Source organism: Stylophora pistillata, chromosome 7 (assembly GCF_964205215.1).
Source record: "Stylophora pistillata chromosome 7, jaStyPist1.2, whole genome shotgun sequence".
Lineage (NCBI taxonomy): Eukaryota > Metazoa > Cnidaria > Anthozoa > Scleractinia > Pocilloporidae > Stylophora > Stylophora pistillata.
In genome coordinates, this window is record NC_142525.1 from 1,429,750 (window position 1) to 1,451,071 (window position 21,322).

A 21,322-nucleotide genomic window follows, 5' to 3' on the forward strand; every position below is an offset into this window, starting at 1 on the left:
CGAACCAGGGGGCGGGCGCCGCTTTCTGTGTGTACTAGAGGAAAGCGTGACAGGTTCTGTCACGCCAAACTCTTGGTTCATCTTCACGCCACATATGGTGGACAGTGAACCAGTCACTGGATCCACAGCCTTCTCTCCTATCATGATAGCAACCAACCCCTCCCCACCAGGGTCCTCCAGGGAGCCTCCTAGGGGAATAATGGTGTCCGTCTCGTGGTTTTTGTCGATGCCAAGGATTGGGACCTCGAGGTCCATTCCTGATGGGTCCCTCATAGTTGTACCTATGAGTATAGGAAGCAGCTGACCAGTGGCTGAGAATTCGTACATTCCTGGGCTGCCACCACTCTCTGCCAAAAGAGAGCAGCGCTCCTCGCGGCGCATAATGTCATGAACACTTCTCAAAAGATACGTCATGACCTTGGAGCGTCCCCGCTGAAGATCCTTCTGAGCAGTCTCCAGCATGCTTAGCTCATGACGGCCATCCGATTCATCTGGACCAGTCACAGCATCTTTCAGATCCTGCAGAGCTTCTAGAACGCGGAATTCATAATAGAGTTCACCAACGTCTAACACATACTGATAGCCTCCACCCATTGGTTCCAGTTCCCTCTCCTCTCCATCATCCACAAGCCTGGCACCAGTTACTTTCAGTGGCCTTCCTGCCAGAGGCTCTGTGAACGAGTCACTGAGCAGCAGTGGGATCTCATCGCCTCTGTCCAAATCCCCTGGGGTACCACCCAGGGGAATGACACTGCCTGTCCTTGGGTCAATGGTGACCGCTACAATGGGGGCTGGGCGACCTGAGTTGGGATCCAGCATCATCGAACCAATCTCTATGGCAACTGGGAGACCTGTTACTGGGTCGTCATGACAGCCACCGACTGGATAAGCATTACCTAAAAGTTTATCATATTAAAGGTTAATTAACTTCGTTGTAAATAATGGCAGAAACATTTATTAATTCCAATAGCTTCCTTCAAGCGATTTAATTTAAAAGTTTCACTTATTCAACCTCAAATTTTTCTCATATCGGCTTTAACTTCACAGCGGCTTTAAAACACTAAGAACTTCGCTGACACTTTTTAGTATGTATGACCACTCCGCAGAGTCAGGTTCAAGAAAACCGGAGGACGAAGTCACAGCCCATTACACAGTGCATAATCGAGTCCAAAATTTCATGTCACCGTAAAAGTATTCTAGTTTTGTAACTTACCTGTCTCTGGATGAATAGTCATTCCTAAAATCGGAACAGGAAGACCAGTCCTTCCACAAATCATTCTCCCATTCAGCCGCATGTCTCCTTTCTTCTCTACTGGTATGAGAGTCAACTTCACTGGGACCCCTGTCTGGGGATTGTTTGGGTATGGTACAAACGGAATAAGAGCTTCTGCTGATGTGGCTGCGTCTGCATTATTGCTATCAGCGGTGAATGAGAGGCGAGATGCAAGCGGGTCATAGGCGACATTTCCCTCGATGGGCATGACACGCCCGCTCTTTGGATGAACGAAAAAGTACTGCGGGACGGGAATATTTGTTAAGTTGTCAGCCAATAACATATTAGCTGTCGTAGGGTTGGGAATCATCAGTCCCGTATGTGGGTCATGTGATATCATATCAGTGGCTTGAATGCCTCCATCGGCGTTAAACAAGTAACTCATGCTCAGGATCTCTCCTTCAATGGTACACAGCCTCGCTCCAGTGTCTTGTCCGAGTAACGCCCAGGTTCCTCGTCGCTGGCATTCGCTGGTTATTTCTACGTTCAACCGCTGAATGATTGCATCAACACGACTTCCAATCCTTCGGGAAAAACAGTCACACACAGCATGAGGACGAGGTTACAGAAACTCCTGCAGAATAACGACTCGACTGTTTTCTCACGAATAAAATTACCACACAAGTGGCAAGTTCCAAGTATTGTTTACAATTACCTGTGTTCTAACTGGTCGTTGAAGTCTCCTGCCATATCACCCTTGCCTTGCTTTTCACTGTAACCCTTCAGGATACGAATCGCTTCACGCAAAGATGAATCAAACGCTATTAAGTGTGCCTCTCTTGCTTCCTCGTCTTCTTCCAGAATTGTTTTCTGCCGCTGTAAGATCTGCTGAAAATTGAAACCAAGCTCCTTCCTTCTCTCAAGTTCAGCTTCAAGCTAGAAAAAAAAAAAAAAAAAAAAAAAAAAAAAAAAAAAAAAAAAAACAGAGCTCGTGTTATTGTGGTATTTAAATTTTTAGACGAACCTAGTCGTAAGTATGACAAAATACTCCTACAGCCGCTTTCGTGGCGAAATGTCTATTTGCGACTGGAATTGAAAGAAAATTCACTTAAACAAACTTTTTTTATAACGCCACTTAACTTCCGGAAACCATCGCAATGACTAGTAACTGAACATTAACCATGATGGGTCCCATAGGGGTCAATCTTTACCTCTCCTTTCTTGGCCTCAAACATTCTCAAGTCTTCCGGTGTTGCCATGGCAGCCCGACCTTTAAGATTGAGTTTGGCGATCCATAATCCCTTAAGAGACTCTGTCTGTTGGTTGATCTTCTGGTAAAGTTGTTTTGCCTAAAATATTAAAATGATTAATGAGAAACTAGTCATAAAATCAGAGAAATTTTCAACCTGTTATTGTGTTATCTCAGTGACATCAAATGATAAATCAGCTGTATGATTTAGCTCGCTCGTTATCAAACGTAAAACGTTTTGCGCTAAGATATACTAGCTCGATGCTTCCATCATTTTTTAATTGAAACTAAGTTTAACTGTATGAAAATAGTTTCGTTACTGTGAAACTCAGACCATCGTGAACATCAAGTATTCATAAAACGTTGCTGTGTTACGAGGATCAAGTCATTCAGCCGCCAGAAAGATGAACTACAAACAGCAAGCCAGTGGTAATTGTTTGCAGTTTTGATATTTTCTTACAGTGACGCAACCAGTCTTTAAACTAATCCATTACGTTCCTTACACCAGTTGCTGTAAATCTGTCGAGCAAGTGAACACTATTTAGACCTCTCTTAATTTTGGAAAAAATGAGAACACTTGTTACCTGATCCTTTTGTCTGGCTATGGCTGCTGTTACTTCCCTGGACTGTTTAGCTAAAATGCCATACAATCTCCCGGATGTAAAACCTTCTAAATCCACTTGTTGGTCGTAATCCCAGAATTCATCGCCCTTCACTTCTTCATCAACTGGAGAAACACACAAATCAGAGTCACCAATTATTCCATATAAAATTCACGTATACTTCAAGCACTTCGCTTCCATCGTCTCCCACAGCAACCCCAGTGCTTTCTTCCTTTGCGCACCACAAATTGAAATCTATGACTGTATACTGGCCCAAGGTACCATTTTCGAATGGTTCTGTTGTACGCCCTGAAGAATCGACCCAGCATTAAACCTACCTGCAGGGCCCTTCTCCTGCGAGGGTCCTTCATTCGCATACTGATTGAGCGCCTCAAGATTCCTGTGGTACTTCTTAACAGGATGAACCGTGGATCCTTTAGAGGAATAGTCATCAAAGCTGTAATTCTGCGCCAGCTTACGATAGCGGGGGAACTTGAAGGTAACTTTCTTCCAACCATGTTTACGGAAGATTAACTAAATGGGAAAGAAAAAAAAAACTGAGGAATGGCCATGGGACAGTGCACCTTAAAAACCTTTTCTACGGCACAATGAACAAAGGGGTGTCAGTTGAATGCAGAAATTAAATCAAAAAAGGATTGGACGATCAAAGTCAACTTTAGGACTATATTCCATAACAACTCGAGGCAGCTTCAATTTTCTTTTCAAGAGATGAGTAAAGCTCACTTCCAACATATTCATTCAAATCTGCATGAAATCTGCATCAAAAAAGACATAATATGCCAAGTAAGACCATGAAATTCCTGGATATAACGACAGATGTCTGGACACGAGAGACATTCTTTGTGACCGGAAAAAAGACCTAACTTACCAAACCAATAATGAGAATAATCATCAATAAGGCGAAGCTTCCCAACATGGCGCCGATTAATACCCAGTCTGGCATGACAACGATATCCCTCGAAATTGCAATGCCATTTTGGATCACATTCCTTGGCGTGGTGGGGAAAAATGGACCATCTTCAGCACACTCAGCACCTTTGGCCATGACGCGAACAAACTGCAACACAAAATTTCGAGTTCTGTATTTTCTCTTTCACCTTTGCCTACACAAATCTAACCAACCGTTTTGCCTGACAACCAAGAATATAGACCGCTTGGTGCGTTTAAGTGAAGAGATACTTGTTAGGTGTAAACGGTCCTGACATCTAGTCTTATTGTTACACTGGCAAAATATATAATCTGACTCTAACCAAACACAACTTACCATGGTGCTCTCTGGATTAGCGCTGGACGTGAACACATAAACACCTTCTGTATCAAACCTGTAGGCAAACAACTCAAATTTGGTGGATTCCAGCTGATGTTTTTCTTCCAAAGCTTTAAATGGTCCATCATCAAAGGATGGATTTGTGTTGTACAGGTTGCTTTTGTCGTATTTAGGGAAGTCTGTGTTAGACACTTTCCACATCATATGCGAACCATGCTTCAGGCAAATGGTTGGATTTGTCATGCCTCTGTACGACAAACCAGACACAGCTCTTCTCTTCCTTCTGCTCGATGCTGAAGACGAGTTTGCCGAGCTGAGTGCTTGCTGTGCAGCTAACAGAGCAGAGGTCTCTTCCGCATTAGGATCATATGCCCCTTGCACTTCTCCGTCTGTTTGAGGATTAAAACATTAAATCAACGCAAACAGGAGAAAGAAAACTTGAGTTTAATCCTGCAGTTTACGCAGAAGTAAAATGCAACTTCGAGATCTCCTCCTGAGTTGTTTGGAAGCTTTGACTACTTTACAAAAAGACCACAACTGAATAAATGGTTGGAACATTTTTAAGGCTAGGAAGGTATCGAGACCTCTCAGATCAATTTGGAAAAGACATGATAAAACCATTGACACAAAAGACTTACGTACCTTGAAGGACAACAAGACTTATAGCGAACTCTTGGCCATCAGTGCAATCAAACGTTTCCCCGAAGTTCGGTATACTCGCTAGGTCTGACAAATTAAAGACTGGTGACTGAAATAAAAGAAACACATTACTAAATGAAATTCTTTCATATTGTTGATTGCATATGTGCACACTCATCTAAAGGGAGATCGAACAAAAGCAGATGGAAGTGAAAGAGGGAAAGGGGAAACGGTTTAAGGAAAGACAATAAGGAGAGAAACGGGAATAAAACAAATGAAAACACAGGGAAACGATTTTGCTCACTTAAGGACTGAACTCAATGTAAACTTTAAATCACAGTAAGCTACCAGTAGGTGAGAGCATATATTGAGTTAGAGTCAGGGGGTGAATATAGAGGAAACTTTTTAGAGTGACTCCTCATTAGTGCTACATTAGGTCACTCATCTCTTTCATGGTAACTCAAGGTATGTTGAATGCTGAAATCAAACAGCTCGTACACACCAGACTGGTTGTTACAGAAAACCCACAAAATAATGTTTGCATACCTCTCCGAAAGGGGAATTGATTCTCAGTTGTGGTGGGTCTTTGCAAAGTATTTGAATCCGGTTTTCCTGCTGTAACCTGCATTCTCTGTCACAAACGTCGTCTTTGCTTGTAACCTTGCACTTACAAAGGCCCAGTTCTCCCACAAATCCAAGGGAACCCTGAGAACATTTCTAAACAACAAAAGAGTACAACACGTACAAATATCAGCAAGTTTGAAGTGTGCAAACTCACAATACTGGCGCCACCATTTTCGTCCACTTTAATGCAGATACTCCCAATCAATGAGTTTAATAATTGAAACAAATGCATTAAGGTTCTCAAAATAATAATCGTTTTCCAAACTTGTGTAGTTACCGTATTATTGCAGTAATCATTCCATTGTGCCTCAGTCCAACAAATCCCCTCCTGATTTCGATAAGTACCATCTGCGCATGATTGGTAGAGCTTCTGGACACATTCATCTCCGTTTTGCTGCTCGTAACCCTTCTTACAGGTGCATGTTTTTTCCGATATCTGAGACAAAGACAACTCAACAGTGAATATTTAAGAGGGATGTTTAATCCTCTGCCATCAGAATGTGCCATTAGAACAAAAGTTTACTATGGTAGCAAAGAATGAAAAGGAAGGAACAGTTCAATTCAGAGCAAAAACAGTTGAATTACAAAATAGTGTTTAATGTATTACCGCCTCCCGGTTAGCTCAATGGATAGAGCACTGGACTGTTGTGCGGGAGGTCGAGGGTTCAAGCCCCGGCCGGACCAACACTCAAGGTCTTAAAATAATTGAGAAGAGTATGCTGCCTTTCTATAACATCAAGAAATGGTTAAATATTCTAGTCTTCTCGGATAGGGACGAATAAATGGACGTCCCGTCTCCTGCGGGGTTAGGGGTAGGAGATGTCAATTTCCCACGCACGAGATTACTGTGTGAAGGATGTCCTCCCCTGGGGTGGGATGGGTGGGATGGGTGGGTTGCTGTCTTACGTTTTATACATGAGCCTCTGGCTTGGGCAATCTGGGTAACCATGCCCCACGTAAAGACAATAAACAAACTTAAACTTAAACCAAATAGAATAGCTCATTTAAATCAGTTCGGTTCGGAATCAGTAACATGTAAAGCATTGCGTTTATGTTAAACATGGCTACATACTCGTCATTACCTGGCTCGTTATCTATGATGGAAAATCGCGTATTTCTGAACATTTAAGTGAACGCTGCTCATGATTTATTTTTTCTTTCTGGTTTTTGTGATCAACAGCAGTTGAATTGTCCTATTTCGACATACCTGGTATACTTGGTTATTTCCAGTACATTCGCACCTATCAGCAGCTGGTTTAGAACTCAGCGGGCTACAAGACAGGCATGAATTTTGAGCCACCCAGGGATTATAGTGATCTTTTGCACATGGTTTACACTGTCCAATATGTGCAGCACCAAGCTGGTCATTGTAAGTTCCATTCGGGCAGGGGTACAATTTTGGATCACCGCTCTGGCAGAAGTAACGCTGCGGGCAAAGGTAAGAGTTGGTTTTCGCCACACCGAGTTCTGTTCCATTTAAGCCAGGGTCATCTGTAGTTGCTCCTGAAGACAAATCAGGGCAAGATTTCAGAACTGACACACAGCTACAGTCTTAAAACAATAGTAAATTGTACCTTTCAAACAGATGACGCCACCACGGCAAGGAGCACATTCCCGACGTTCGGGATGATTTCCATAAGAACCCGGGGGGCAAATCTCGCACGTATCATTGAAGTTCTTTCTCGAAGAATTTTCTACCTGTTTGTAACCTGAAGCAAAATCATACTAAATCAGCGACAAGGACATAAAGAGAATCAACGTACAACTCCCACAACATTATAGTGTAACTCCTAGAGTTCACAACACCGTGTGGTTAGCTTCTGATTGGTTCACAACACCGTGTGGTTAGCTCCTGATTGGTTCACAACACCGTGTGGTTAGCTTCTGATTGGTTCACAACACCGTGCGGTTAGCTTCTGATTGGTTCACAACACCGTGTGGTTAGCTTCTGATTGGTTCACAACCGAAATCAAAACCCTGGCCATGCAATGGCAAGGAAAATATTCCAGCAGAACCAGAATTTGGACCAAAGTTTGATCACTCTGCCATCGTGACCTGCTCAAGTAATCAGAGCGATGACCACGTTCATGGAGTTTATAAACATTAACTGTCAGGTTTACTCTTAAACGAAATTTCTTTTCTATTGCATTTACCTAATGGACATATCTTCGGCTGGCAGGCACCTGCACTAAGGTCAGTGGGATCACAACGATCTTCCGGATCACAGTAAGACCCGTGGGGACAGGTGATGTATGACTCGGATCCATTTGGACAATAAAAGCCAGCTGGGCATGGAACTTGAGTTTTAGTTTCCTTGCAGTAATAACCAGGAAGACAAACAGTTGGTGATGTTCTTCCCGCAGGGCAGAAAGTTCCGTCTGGGCACTCGTATCCATAGAAACTACTGTTCGACAGAGGACAATACCTCCCGGCAGGACAAAGGTGACACTCAGATATGTTACGTGCCCCTGTGGAATCACGGAAGGTGCCATTTGGACAAGGTATGGGTTGGTCTGTGGCATTAAGACAGTACTGACCAACTGGACATGGAGACGTGGCGTAGTCGGAGAGACCTGAGAAAGAAAGTCATGTAAATTTGCAATCAGTTGCATAAGCCTGAATGGTTAACCTAATACAGTTAATTATCGTCCCGCAATGCAGGAATTCGCTCCACTTAATCTGATGAACATTAAACACCAAAGAGTGAACATGTCAAGAAAAAAACTGTTCATTTAGAGTCTCGTTCAAAAGTGTGAATCTAAAACGTTTTTTAATTGCGATGCGTGACACCAAGTCAACGATACGAGTTATCAGTTAACAAATATGCCCCATCTAAAATTAGGGAACAACGGGTGATGTTCCTCAAAAGACATTCACCAATTCTCATCCCAGTATCCAATGCGATAACAGTCTTCCTTTGAAACCTTATTGAAGTCTGAAAAGAGTTTTGGTGTTGTTGCAGATGAAGGGATAAATTTGTTTTGTTCAAAATGTTGCACTGAAACGTCACTATCGGTCTTCGAAGGTAAGCTGTTTTTTGGTAAATGTTCTGGTTCACGCGCCACCAAAAATATGTGAAAGAAAATAAACATAGCAGCCCGCTTCGTTTGGCTTGAAATAATACTCGTATCTTTGTACTTGACACCATCTGTTTCTTGGCGCTCAGTTTTACCCTTGCCAAACGGAGGTTAACCTTTTTGTAGACTATCATTCCTCTACTCCCCTTACCTTCATACCAGCAATAGTATCCAGCAGGGCATGGATGACAAAAGCTTATATCTGTCGCACCAGATACATTGTTGAATGTTTGCAGAGGGCAAGGTCTCGCAGTGTCATTGAAGGGACAGTAATATCCAACGGTACAATCTTTAGGTATAGAGTCACCACTGACGCAAATCTTTCCAGCCGGGCACACTTGACATTCAGCTTTTGATCTGGCTCCCTTGTAAGGGATTACCAAACCTGGCTCACACCTCTGGCGCTTTAAGGTCCCAGCAGGACAGTAGTAACCAATGGGACATATCTCTCCAATACTTGAATTAGACCCATCAGGGGTGGGGGTAGGATTGCCAATGTAACACAGATATCCAGCAGTACAGTTGTCAGTGATGACACCAAGCTGGCAAAAATGACCAGCAACACAAGGTCTACACTGATCGACATTGCTCAGTCCAGTTTCTTGGTCGTTCGTAAATGTTCCATTAGGGCAGACCACTGGGGTGTGTGTACCGTTCGGACAGAAGTGATGGGGAGGGCACGCTATGGGGTCAGAAGTGTTGGCAAGGCAGTAGAAGCCTTTTGGGCAGATGTCACATGATACTTGCTGTTTACGACTCTGATATGTCCCTGGTGCACAGCTAAATGGGTTGGCAGTGCCCTTTGGACAGAAATGCCCAATTGGACAAAGGAAGTTGCTTGGTTTTGGATAGCGAATGTCTTCTTCTGCTGGGCAGTAGTAACCTGGGTGACAGTCTTCGGTTGCAATGAGCAGTCCAGGTTGATAACAATATTTCCCTCCAGTACAAGGCAAACAGTCATTACGCGATTTAGCACCCGAGTATGGCCTGAGGGTTCCTTCGGGGCACCAGGTGCCATTTGTTGTTCCCTCTTCACAGTAGAACCCTGGGGGGCAAGGGCCATTGTCTGCATCACCGGTATCATTAGGTGAAAAAAATCTGGCTCCACCTCTACAAAGGTAGCCGGCACGACAAGGTCCAGTTGCGCTAGCCTGGCCAGGAAGTTCACAGTACTTGCCAGGCGGGCATGCCAAGCACTCATTTTTAAATTTGCCATATTCAGTAGGAAGATACGTTCCACTCGGACATGGTGTTCCCTTGGGCAACGACTCACCACCTGGGCAATAGTGTCCCGGAGAACAAGGCGTTGGCTGAATAACAGAGGTGTTGGGACAAGTGAAGCCAACTGGACAGTTCTCACAAACACTCTGGCTTTTAGTGGGACCATATTGGCCCCTGGGACATGGTTCTTCCTTTACAGTTCCTTTAGTACAGAAATGGCCTCTGGGACAAGCCTTTCCCTCTATACCGTCTGTTGGGCGTGGAGTGGTAGAACCTTTAGTAAAAGAAAAAATTAGACAAGAAAATAACCTTATGAAGAAACTGCCAGTACATTTAAATAGGCTAGCAGAGAAGATTTATGTAGGCACTACATTTTTACCTTAAAATATTCAACGTCAAAGTTCTGATGGTAATGTTAATCATCCCAAATTTTTTAACAAATAAGCAGTAACCGTTTCAATTGGTTAAAGTTGTCTTTTTTCATTAAGGTTGTCATGATGAATAAAAGATGCCAGATGAAGAAGAAAACAAAGCTATAACTAGGAACGTTTCTGGTATTTGTTTCTTACCCAAGATACAAACATAACCAGCATCACAAGGTCGTTCTTCTACGATAGTGGCCTTTGGATCACAATAATATCCAGGGCTACAAGGCCTGCAGTCTGTGACGTTTTTATTTCCCTCCGAGTTTGCAAACGAGCCACGTGGACAAGGTTCAGGTATATAACTTCCCTTCACGCAGAAATGTCCAATGGGACATTTTGCATATGTTGGATTTGACACCTTGGCACTGCCATTACAGTAAAAGCCAGCAAGACATAGATCTTCAGGTTCTGTCAAACCTTCTTGCTGACAAAAGTACCTACAGCACGAAGAAAAAACCCTTTATTAGTGAAAGAGCCAAGCTCGTTCTGTGTTGTTAGGTTAACTCTCACCTAGTCCAGTCCAAATGCTAAAGTATGGCGATTGACTACTGTATCGTATGACGATTCATGATAATAAACGACTCATGATAATAAACGACTCATTTGTTGATCTACGTAAAACCCTCATTACCGAGACCATTTACTTTATCAACCCTTTTTTAGCACATACTGTAGGTCATTCTTACCTAGGAGGGCACTCTGTACATTGTTCAGCTCGCTCAAGTCGAGTCTTGTTGCTCCATGTTCCAGATGGACACTTGTGTTGAGTTGAAAATGATGTCCCTGAGGGACAATAGTGTCCCATGGGGCATTCATATCCTGTCAGGTTACTCACAGCAACTAAAGTATTATCACAGTAGTACCCAGGCAAACATTCCTTACATTTGGAGGAATACTGACTATCTTGGTAAGTGCCATTTGGACAGCGTTCTGGAAGAGGTGATCCCTCCAGGCAAAAGTGACCCACTGGGCAGGGATGTGAGTTTGGAGATGAAACTGTCTGGCCGGGTGGACAGAAGTACCCTCTATCACAATACCCATCTGGATAGCTTAGACCACTGCTGTTGCAGAACATACCAGCTATACACTGTACACACTCTGAATCATTCTCGTGTTTCTTTCCAGGTAAATAATAGCCTGGTTGACACGGCAACGGGTAAGGTGATTCCAATGGGCAATAGTGTCCTTCTTTACATTCCTCTTGGCGGCTGCTGGTGGATCCTGCTGGACAGTAATATCCAGGGTCACACGGTCCTTTTGTATGATGCAGCTCGTGCTCATCACAATACCTTCCAGGTGTGCATATTGTCATGTTATGGGAAGAATCTGGACAAAAGTGACCAGGTGTGCAACGCGTTGCAGCAGGTTTAGCTTTGCTGTTGCCTCCAGGACAATAAAACCCAGCACTGCAAGAATTTGTGGGTTTTTCGTTTCCATAATTAGCACAGTAGTGACCAGGGTCACAAGGTAAGCAGTTGAGCGACGAGTTGCCCTGAACCTTGGGGTTGTAAGTACCTGGTTGACATGGTTGATAACGAGGTCTGGGCGAACCTTCTGGACAGTAATGACCTTTGGGACATTGATTGCCTTGATATGTGGTGGAGTTAGCATAGCAATAGAAGCCTTGTGGACATGGTTTGCAACTAGCTTTGCCTTCCTCGTCTTGATACGTACCAGCAGGGCAGCCTGTAAAAAATGACAATTAAGTTAAGAAATATTTTCACTCAGCTGTTTATGATTCACTTGAGTGTGAAATGCAGTCAGTGATAGGATGCGTTCCAGTCAGTTTCTGCGTGAAAGATGTTTTAATTATGTTTTCGTTTGTTTTCATCGCACTCGATCATCAACTCTGGATTTAGTACGACATAACATTTTCACTGATAACTGTTATTCAGGTAAGAGTCCGAATATGTTGTCATTGGCGTAACAGTTCATATATACTCGTTGAGTAAATAAAAAATCACCAATTTTTGTTCAAGTACTACCTTTAAAGATGACACTGCCAGCTATACAGAAGTGTCCACGGGGACAAACGTCACCAATAGTGATGTGCTCAAAATGGGCCGGACTCTGTGTCAAGTTTGTCATGTATGGGTTTGGTGATGCTGCACCAGACACACAATAGTAGCCAGCACTACAGCTTCCACTTGGTTCCGTTAGGTTTGTACCTCTACAAAATTTGCCACCAGAACAGGGCGTGCAGTCTTGTTCTCGCACTAAGTTCTTCCTGTTGTTGTAAGTACCAGCAGGACATTGTTTCCAATCAGCCCCCGTACCATTTGGACAAAAGTACCCCTCTGGACAGTCATGCTTGGCAGAACTCGAGTCACCTATTACACATTTGGACAAAACAAAAAACAAAAAACATTGATATAACAAAAGCAGCTTAACTAAGAAAATACCGCCAATTGCAGAACGGTTTACTTAAACATTGCTTAGCATAAATCAATTAATTTCTTACCTTCGGCTTGTTTATGGCTTATTCATTATATAGCACATTGCTCTAGAAAAAGTTTAGGGGTAGGTGTTGAATTACATTACCTGAAATAACAAGTTCTGGGAGACAATAATAGCCCTCAGGGCACGTCGCACATTCCGATGATCTGGGACTTTCGGCAAATGTCCCTGCGGGGCAATCTCGAGGTTCAGGACTTCCTTTCGGGCAATGCTTGCCAGCTGGACAAGGATACGGATTACTAACATTTTGACCCTTGGGGCAATAATAGCCCTCGTCACATTGATCCTTTGGCTCAACAAGTCCCTCGTCATCACAGAAATATCCTGGTCTGCAATCAGTACAGTCGTCTGCCTTCTCTAAACCACTGCCATTTGAATAAGTTCCTGATGGACATGGGAAGGGATGATGGGTACCCTGTGTGCAATAACGGCCCGAAGGACATTGAATTTGTGTTTCGCTTGAGGAACGTACTGGACAATAGTAACCAAGTTTGCAAGGTCCTGCTGTTTTTGTCATGGCTGTTTCATTACAGAATTCTCCACCAGTACAATCTAAGCATTCGTGTTCTGCCTGAAGACCTGTTGCTGGGCTGTAAGTACCAGCTGGACAATCGATTGGCTTGTCAACACCTATATAGAAGACAAAACGCAGAGAAGAAGATTAATATGACAAAAACCAAGAACAAATCTGAGATTAGGCACGGCTTGATGCCACCAGGTCCCAATCATAATGATACTTCTGTTTGTGCTTTCAGTAATAAAATCAGTTACTTTCAATGTCTGTGATACGAAAAAATTCTACCCGCTACTCTACAGAAGAAATAGCGATAAATAAAGACACTTGAGCATTGTGTATACATTGATAGTATCAGGAGGACCATAGCAATGTATCAGAATGATGTACTATAATTTAGTTTTTAAACCTTTTTAGCTATTTTTATGTTCCAAGTAATAATACAACTGGCTTTGGTGGACGAAACGCTGCTATCATTGGTATAATTCAGAAGGTTAAAACAAGCCCATCCATTAAAAGGATAAGAAAGACTATTAATTACCTTCAGGGCAGTAATAACCGGCGGGACAAATGTCAGCTTTTTCCCCAAGTTCTGGTGTGGTACTATTGGCACCCTCTCTACAGAAATATCCAGCCCCACATAACTTGTATGGAGACACCAAACCCCACTCATCACAGACCATGCCACCAGTACATGTCCTACAATCTGACTCTTCGTCTATGCCAGTTCTATTGTTGAATGTGCCTGGAGGACACTTAAACTGTTCTGCATATCTTGTACCGCTTGGACAATAATGACCCTCTATGCAGATATACTGTCCATATAGTATGACTGGGCCATTAGTGTCATTGCAATAGAAGCCCTTTGGGCAGATTTTACACGCTGGTTTTGCTTTTTCGTTTTGGTAATATCCTGCTTCACAAGGTATGGGATTTGGACTTCCTTCAGGACATTTGTTTCCTTCGGGACATTCGTGCTGATCATCGCTTTCTGCTCTACCGCTGCAAAAGTAGCCTGCCTTACACAACGCTGTGGGCACAGGCAGCCCACTTCCACCACAGTACCACCCTGGAGTACAGTCTTGACAGTCAGTCACATTTCTTTGGGAAGTGAAGACAGAAACACAAGGATTCAGTCAAATAGTGAAATGCCGAATTTTTTTAACAAATTAAAATTACTATTTTGGTTTCAGTAGTTTAGAAAACCTAAGCGCAGATACATGTCATCGATTTCACGTCACAAAAAGTGTATAAAGAATTTAGAAGAAAAATAAATTCAGTCTCACCTATTGCCTGTACTATTCAAGAATGTTCCAATTGGACAATCCTCAGGTGCCCCACTTCCTCTTGGACAATACTTGCCATTTGGACAGATATCTCCTGTCATTCCATCTGTAGGTTTCGCTTCTTTTGCTCCAGATGTACAGTAGTGACCAGCCTCACAGTCAAACTCTGGTTCTGACAGTTCTGGGCGTGGGCAGTACTTTCCTGGATCACAGGGTGTTGGCAAAGCTGATCCATTGGGGCAATAATGAGACGTCGGACAGCGACCTGAATTGAAATTAAATCTAATTGTAGGACGTTTGCGTCTAAAACATGAAAAGTAGAGGACCAGAGCAGCTAACCCTTACCAGCGTATGCATACATGGAGAATGTTACGAGAAACGAGCTCACGCATGCTGGACGTTTAACTATATAAGTAAGGCAATCAAGGCCCACACCAACCGAGCGTATCCGTTACATGAACTGGGTGGGAGTTTTACTATTCCTGCTGGATAGAAAGCTGGTCCATCCCAAGGAAGAAACAGCAATATACATGTAATTGAAAGAACGTTACCTCCATCAGGTGTAGGGTTCGTTGATCCATTTCTGCAGAACCACCCACCATAACAGAGGGCAGTGGGCTTACTCAGACCAGTTCCTTCACAATACATTCCACCAGTACAAGGAACACAGCTTGATTCTGCTTCCTGTCCGGTTAAATGGTTAAAAGTACCCTCGTCACAGAGATATGGAACACTTGTGTTTATTGGACAATATCTTCCGGATGGACAGACAGAGTCATTGAATGTGGAGGCCTGGGCAAGACAGAAGAAGCCAGCAGGACACGATTTACAATAAGTTTTTCCTTCTTCATCTTGGTAACTTCCATCAGGACACGGCACTGGAAGGGTGTAACCTTTACGACAGTAGTGACCCACTGGACATACTCCACCATATCCTATAAAAAGGTTATCAGATATGAAACAAACCTCTCATATTTATCACGAAGTTTTCAAGACCATTGTTGAAATAAATATTCTATAAAAAATTAAATATTTTTTCTTTCTATTTCCTTCCGACTGAGTAACGATATAAAAGGCCAGGAGTTACCTTGATGTTACTTACTTTTAACGTTACATTATTAAAAGAACTTAACGTTTGTAATTTTTTTTCTGGAAGTAACAGAAATATCTTCATTATAAAGGGCAATTCAAAACCTGGACACAACAGATGGTAAATGCGCTGCTAACCAACCCTGATTATAAGCTATCAATAGCTAACATTTTTACCTGTGTGCAGTCCCAGGATGGAGCAGTTGCCAAGTAGTGACGTTCCATTCACTGAATTAATAGGATCTGGTTTGTCAACGCCGGACTCGCAGTAGTGTCCACCAAAACAGTCTCCAGTAGGCTCGATGGCATGGAGCTCACCACAGTACTTACCTCCCAGGCAATCCTCACACTGAGTCACCAAGCTAAGCTTTGTTTTGTTACTAAATGTACCAAGTGGGCATGGCTTCCAGTCTAAACCAGTCCCAAGAGGACAGTAGTACCCCCTGGGGCACTCGTGGTAACCAGACTTTGGATCGCCTGCTGTGACATTTTCAGGTAAACAGTAATATCCAGGAGGACAATCCTGACAAGATGGCTGCGTTGTGGCGTTGGTAAATGTTCCAGAGGGACAATCCTTTGGAGTGGCGCTAGCTGTAACGGAAACGGTTTTTTATATCAAACACTTCTCTTTTCTGTCATCGGTGGATGTAAAGAGAGAATCTTTCTAGTCGTACAAGAGCTATTTGGAAATACTTATGCGCAAAATATCTGAACGTCCCTTCCTAGTCCTTTATTGAAAGACGACAGACTGAAAGACTTTTCTTCGCTAAAAAGATCAACAGTTCAACTCAAAAAAATAATATTAAATCAATTAATTATTTATCAATTATTTATTAATTATTTATTATTTATTTATTAAGATCAATTAATTATTTATTATTATTGTTCAACACGCAGAATAATACAACGTTGATGACATGAGGAGTTTTGAAGCTCACGAGCGTAAAACGAAACATTTTCTTCTTGGTACCTTGTTTTGTCTAATGTCTATTCACGGAGAGACTCCTATGTAACTCACGAAGGGACTCCTATGTACCTTGCCATCATTTCTTGTGAATGTCAAGTCAAGCAAAATCTAGAACTTACCTGTGGGGCAGTGTAAGCCAATAGGACATGGAACAGCATTGTCCACTGAGGAGCCAGTGGGACAGTAATAACCCGCTGTACACTGCCCAGTGGGATAACTAAGTCCTCTTTCCAAGCAGTATGAGCCAGCTGTGCAATTGGTACACTGATCTTCTTTCCACAGGCCGGTGGTGTTAGAGTAAGTCCCAATGGGACAGTCCTTGGGTGTATGAGTGCCAAGTGGACAATATTTTCCTGCAGGACAGACTTCTTGCTGCTTACTGATCGAACCCTGGACACAGAAATAGCCCTCATCGCATTGCCCTGTTTCCGATGTCTTTCCACTAAATTCACAGTAATAACCTTCGGTACATGGGGTACACTGGCTAGAGTTATGCAAACCTGAATTTACGAATAGGCATTGTTGCTGTTAATATGGTGCATAAAACCTATCATCTCTACGTCCAATAACAACCATATCAACCAGAAAGTCACTTAACCATTTAAAGGCATCAAGGTCCAGATTCAAGTCAAGTCAAGTCAGCTCGGAAGAGAAGAGGGACAGGAGTTAACACAAGACACTGAATAAATACACTATGATAAATCTACTAAGAAAAAAGCACTCTTGGAGAGTTTAAGTTTCGTTTTAGTTTATTTAGCTTCGCCAACCGGCAGGGACACTGCAACAGCTTGCGCCAGTTACTGCAGGCCCAGTAAACCCACCCATCCCACCCCAGGGAGGACATCCATCACACAGTAATCTCGTACGTGGGAAATTAACGTCTCCTACCCTCAACCCTGCAGGAGACGGGACCTCCATTTCTTCGTCTCTATCCGAGAAGACTAGAATATCTAACCATGGTGTAACTTACCTAAAGCATTACTGAACGTTCCAGCAGGACAAAGTTCTGGTTCATCTGTACCTTCCTCACAATACTTTCCTTGTGGACAAATATTTGCATCACTTCCCTGCTCAGGTGTGGCAGTCATTGCACCTGAAAGAAAAAGAGTAACAGTCGGTAAGGTAAAAGCACCAGAAAGAGCAGGAATCATCAGACTGAAAAAAACTACTCCTGAGTTTAGTATTTGTAAAAAGGAATGTTTCCTCCGTTCTAAAATTCTGCTTTTAGTTTTAAGGAACCATTCTTGGTAAAACTTAACATAATCTCAATAACATCTTAGGACTAATTAATAGTAAATCGCTTTCTATTGAAATTAAAACTTTTGAGAAATGTGTCCTATGTTCTCTTAAGATTGACAGAATAGCGTACCTTTCTTGCAGAAGTATCCAGAGCTACAAAGTGTCTTGGGATGAGTCAAACCTGGTTCCCCACAATAATAGCGTGGAAGACAAGGTGTACATTCACTCTGACTTGCACGGCCTGTCAAGTTGTTAAAAGTGCCATTCTCACAGGGAAATTCCTCTGCAAATCGAGTTCCACTCGGACAGAAGTATCCCTCTGGACATAAATAAAGATTGTAATTCTTTACTCCACCAAATGTGGCATTGCAGTAGTAACGAGCAGGGCATTCTTTGCAAGTGTCTTGTAGAGGTTCATCTTGATAGTAACCAGATTCACAATTTTCAGGAGTTGGAGAACCTTGAGTACATTTACTGCCAGTGGGGCAGCCAAACAAAGCTGGTGTACCGACTGACTGTCCAGCAGGGCAATAGTACCCAGCAGAACAGATTCCATCAGGTGCAGACAGACCAGATGTATTACAGAACTTGCCAGCAGTACAAAGCACACATGCACTTGAGTTTGTTGCTGCAATGCCACCGTAATAAGTCCCTGGTTCACAAGCAGTAGGATCCATGGATCCTTCAGGGCAGTAGTGGCCAGGAGGACACCTTCCTCCAGTGCTGTCAGTTGGTGTTGAAGTACTTGCCTTTAACTTGCAGAAATAACCTGCACTACAGTTTCCTTTAGGTTCACTCAGGCCATCAACATCACAGAATTTACCTCCGTCACATTCCCTTGGGTACCCAGAACCTTCAGGACAATAATAACCTGGTTGACATTTACCACCATGTGTAATGGTCATGTTGGAAGTTGCACTTCCATTACAGTACCACCCAGCACTACAGAGGCCTGTTGGCCAGGAGTTTCCATAACCCTCACAATAGCTACCTTTTGGACAAGAAAGGCAGGATGCTTGTGTCTTCTGTCCTGTTAAATTGTTATATGTGCCTGGTGGACAGGGGTGCTCGTATGGCTGAGTAGTGTTGATGGGACAGTAGTGACCACTTGGACAGGTGAAGTTAATAAACATTACTGTCTGTCCCAAGCAATAGAAACCAGAAGGACAAGCTTTGCATTTGTCTTGACCAGTCTCATCGTTGTATGTTCCTGCTTCGCATGCCTCGGGTATGACGGAACCCTGAACACAGAATGTTCCTGGAGGACAGATGTCACCAATGCCAGTGTACTGGCCAAGGAATGTTGGATTAGGGCATGAACCATTGGTAACATTGTATCCATCAATATAAGGTTTATCAACAGAAACACCTGTCATTCAGAAAATGAAAATTAGGAAAAGAACAAATCATCTGGCATTTAACACATTTAACACCATTACATTTTATAAACCTGACATCACCAAAAACAAGCATGAAGTTCCTAAGCCTTAGGGTTGGGGTTGAGCAAAGTCTTACTCCACTCTAATCAAGAAATGGATAGATATTCTAGTCTTCTTGGATAAGGGCGAATAAACCATAGGTCCCGTCTCCTGAAGGGTTAGGGTTAGGAGACGTTAATTTCCCACGCACAAGATTACTGTGTGGTGGATGTTCTCCTCTGGGTTGGATGGGTGGGTGTTGGCCCTGAAAAGCCCCCATGGCAAGTGGTCCATTAACCTATGTATGTTTGTATGTACCTTACAAAACAACTCCCAACATTTATTTTTAGGAAAGCATAAGCTCAGTAGCTTAAAGTACATTATGTAAAGGGCCTTTGAGTCTGTTTATAGTCTGAGCACCATTTAAATTATTCTTAACACTGTTTATTACCATATTTACATTACTTCAATTTCAAATCTCAACATCAGTTCCTGTTTAAGTGAAGTATTGCTAAACTCCACCCTATTAAATACTTAATTGCTCTATGTTTTTAAAACTTCTTTATTACATTAAAGAGAAAGACAAATATGTCATGGTGAACCTTGTTAATTGAAAACAACAACATGGATTTATCACATTGTTTTAACAAAACTAGAAACCTTAAAGGTGTCAACTGTAGATTTTCTAGTTCAGATTTGCTTACCTATGGTGCAAAAGTAGCCTGGTGCACAGAAATCTGTGGGAGAAGTCAAGTTTCTTCCATTACAAAATTTTCCACCATCACAATCTTTACACTGTTTTTCTTTGTACAAGCCAAGGTCATCACTGTAGGTACCAGCAGGGCATGACTGCCAGTCAAGACCAGTTCCCTCTGGGCAGTAGAACCCCCTTGGACAGATGCGGTACCCAGTAGATTCATTTCTAGCTAGTTCTAGAGGGAAGCAGTAAAAGCCATCTGGACATGGATCACAATTGTCTCTTCCTGTTGAGTTTGTGAAAGTCCCTGCTGGACATGGTTTGGGTACAGCACTGCCAGTGGGACAGTGAAACCCAGTAGGACATTCCACTGGATCAGGAACAGATGAACCAGTTGGACAGTATGAGCCACTCTTACAAGGGCCAGAGTAGTTTGCTTGTCCAGGTGTAGAGCAATAAAATCCTGCCACAACAAAAAAGGTTATCATTTAATACCAACATGCACCTATGCTTCAGTAAAAACCCTCTAAACATAAAAAAAATAAACAACAGATATATACACACCTGCAGTACAATTGATACAGTCACTGATACTTGTTCTGGTATACTCTGGCTGGAATGTTCCAATGGGACACAATGCTGCTTCTTCATTCTGTCCAATACAGTATGTTCCAGGTTGGCATGGGACTTCCTTTGGACTTGATGAGCCAACTGGACAGTAATGGCCAGGGTCACATGGCCCAACTGGAGAATTCCGCCCAGGCCGAGAACAATGGAAACCTGCTGTGCAGTTCCAGCATTCATTGACATCCTTGTAGGCTAGAAGGCAAACACAAAATATCCACAGTGTGAAAAAAAAATTATGCAAATTTTTTCTTCTTGTCATTTAACACACAAAAAAGTAAATACCACTGTTCTAGCCATTTGTTTGTTCACTGTAATTTTTATTTGCATTTGCTAAAAAAGAACACAAATAGGCAAGGTAAGTAGACATTTTACATCACAACACACACACCAGTATCATTCCCATATGTTCCAAGAGGGCAGTCTACTGGTTCACCAGTTCCTTCTGGGCAGTAATGACCCACTGGACAAATGTTGGCATCATTCCCTTGATCTGGGGTAGCACTGGTAGCATTACGCCTACAGAAGTAGCCAGCAGCACAGTATTGAATAGGTTGTGGCATTCCTGAAAATAAAACACCATTTAGATTTAGTTTTGCCAACGTTAATAATAATAATAATAATAATAATAATAATAATAATAATAATAATAATAATAATACTTGATCAGCAGGGATTTGCTAAAGCAAAGGC

General features: G+C 42.6%; 1 protein-coding gene across 1 annotated transcript in view; it reads right to left on the reverse strand.

Annotated features, from left to right (window-relative positions):
• Positions 1–21,322, reverse strand: part of LOC111328428 (uncharacterized) — a 51,800-nt gene that overhangs the window by 11,670 nt on the left and 18,808 nt on the right. Inside the window, exons 26-54 of the mRNA XM_088727213.1 lie at positions 21,021–21,194; positions 20,570–20,824; positions 20,013–20,468; positions 18,021–19,259; positions 17,622–17,744; positions 16,771–17,151; positions 15,862–16,275; positions 15,147–15,530; positions 14,596–14,860; positions 13,851–14,410; positions 12,880–13,425; positions 12,324–12,668; positions 11,025–12,024; positions 10,483–10,775; positions 8,844–10,187; positions 7,769–8,188; positions 7,190–7,324; positions 6,823–7,118; positions 5,893–6,051; positions 5,538–5,708; positions 4,995–5,100; positions 4,350–4,741; positions 3,954–4,142; positions 3,403–3,598; positions 3,047–3,189; positions 2,425–2,562; positions 1,929–2,149; positions 1,214–1,797; positions 1–896 (exon numbers count right to left, since the gene is read on the reverse strand). Coding sequence (XP_088583339.1) covers positions 1–896; positions 1,214–1,797; positions 1,929–2,149; positions 2,425–2,562; positions 3,047–3,189; positions 3,403–3,598; positions 3,954–4,142; positions 4,350–4,741; positions 4,995–5,100; positions 5,538–5,708; positions 5,893–6,051; positions 6,823–7,118; positions 7,190–7,324; positions 7,769–8,188; positions 8,844–10,187; positions 10,483–10,775; positions 11,025–12,024; positions 12,324–12,668; positions 12,880–13,425; positions 13,851–14,410; positions 14,596–14,860; positions 15,147–15,530; positions 15,862–16,275; positions 16,771–17,151; positions 17,622–17,744; positions 18,021–19,259; positions 20,013–20,468; positions 20,570–20,824; positions 21,021–21,194 — 11,825 coding nt within the window. The remainder of the gene's footprint in view (positions 897–1,213; positions 1,798–1,928; positions 2,150–2,424; positions 2,563–3,046; positions 3,190–3,402; positions 3,599–3,953; positions 4,143–4,349; positions 4,742–4,994; positions 5,101–5,537; positions 5,709–5,892; positions 6,052–6,822; positions 7,119–7,189; positions 7,325–7,768; positions 8,189–8,843; positions 10,188–10,482; positions 10,776–11,024; positions 12,025–12,323; positions 12,669–12,879; positions 13,426–13,850; positions 14,411–14,595; positions 14,861–15,146; positions 15,531–15,861; positions 16,276–16,770; positions 17,152–17,621; positions 17,745–18,020; positions 19,260–20,012; positions 20,469–20,569; positions 20,825–21,020; positions 21,195–21,322) is intronic.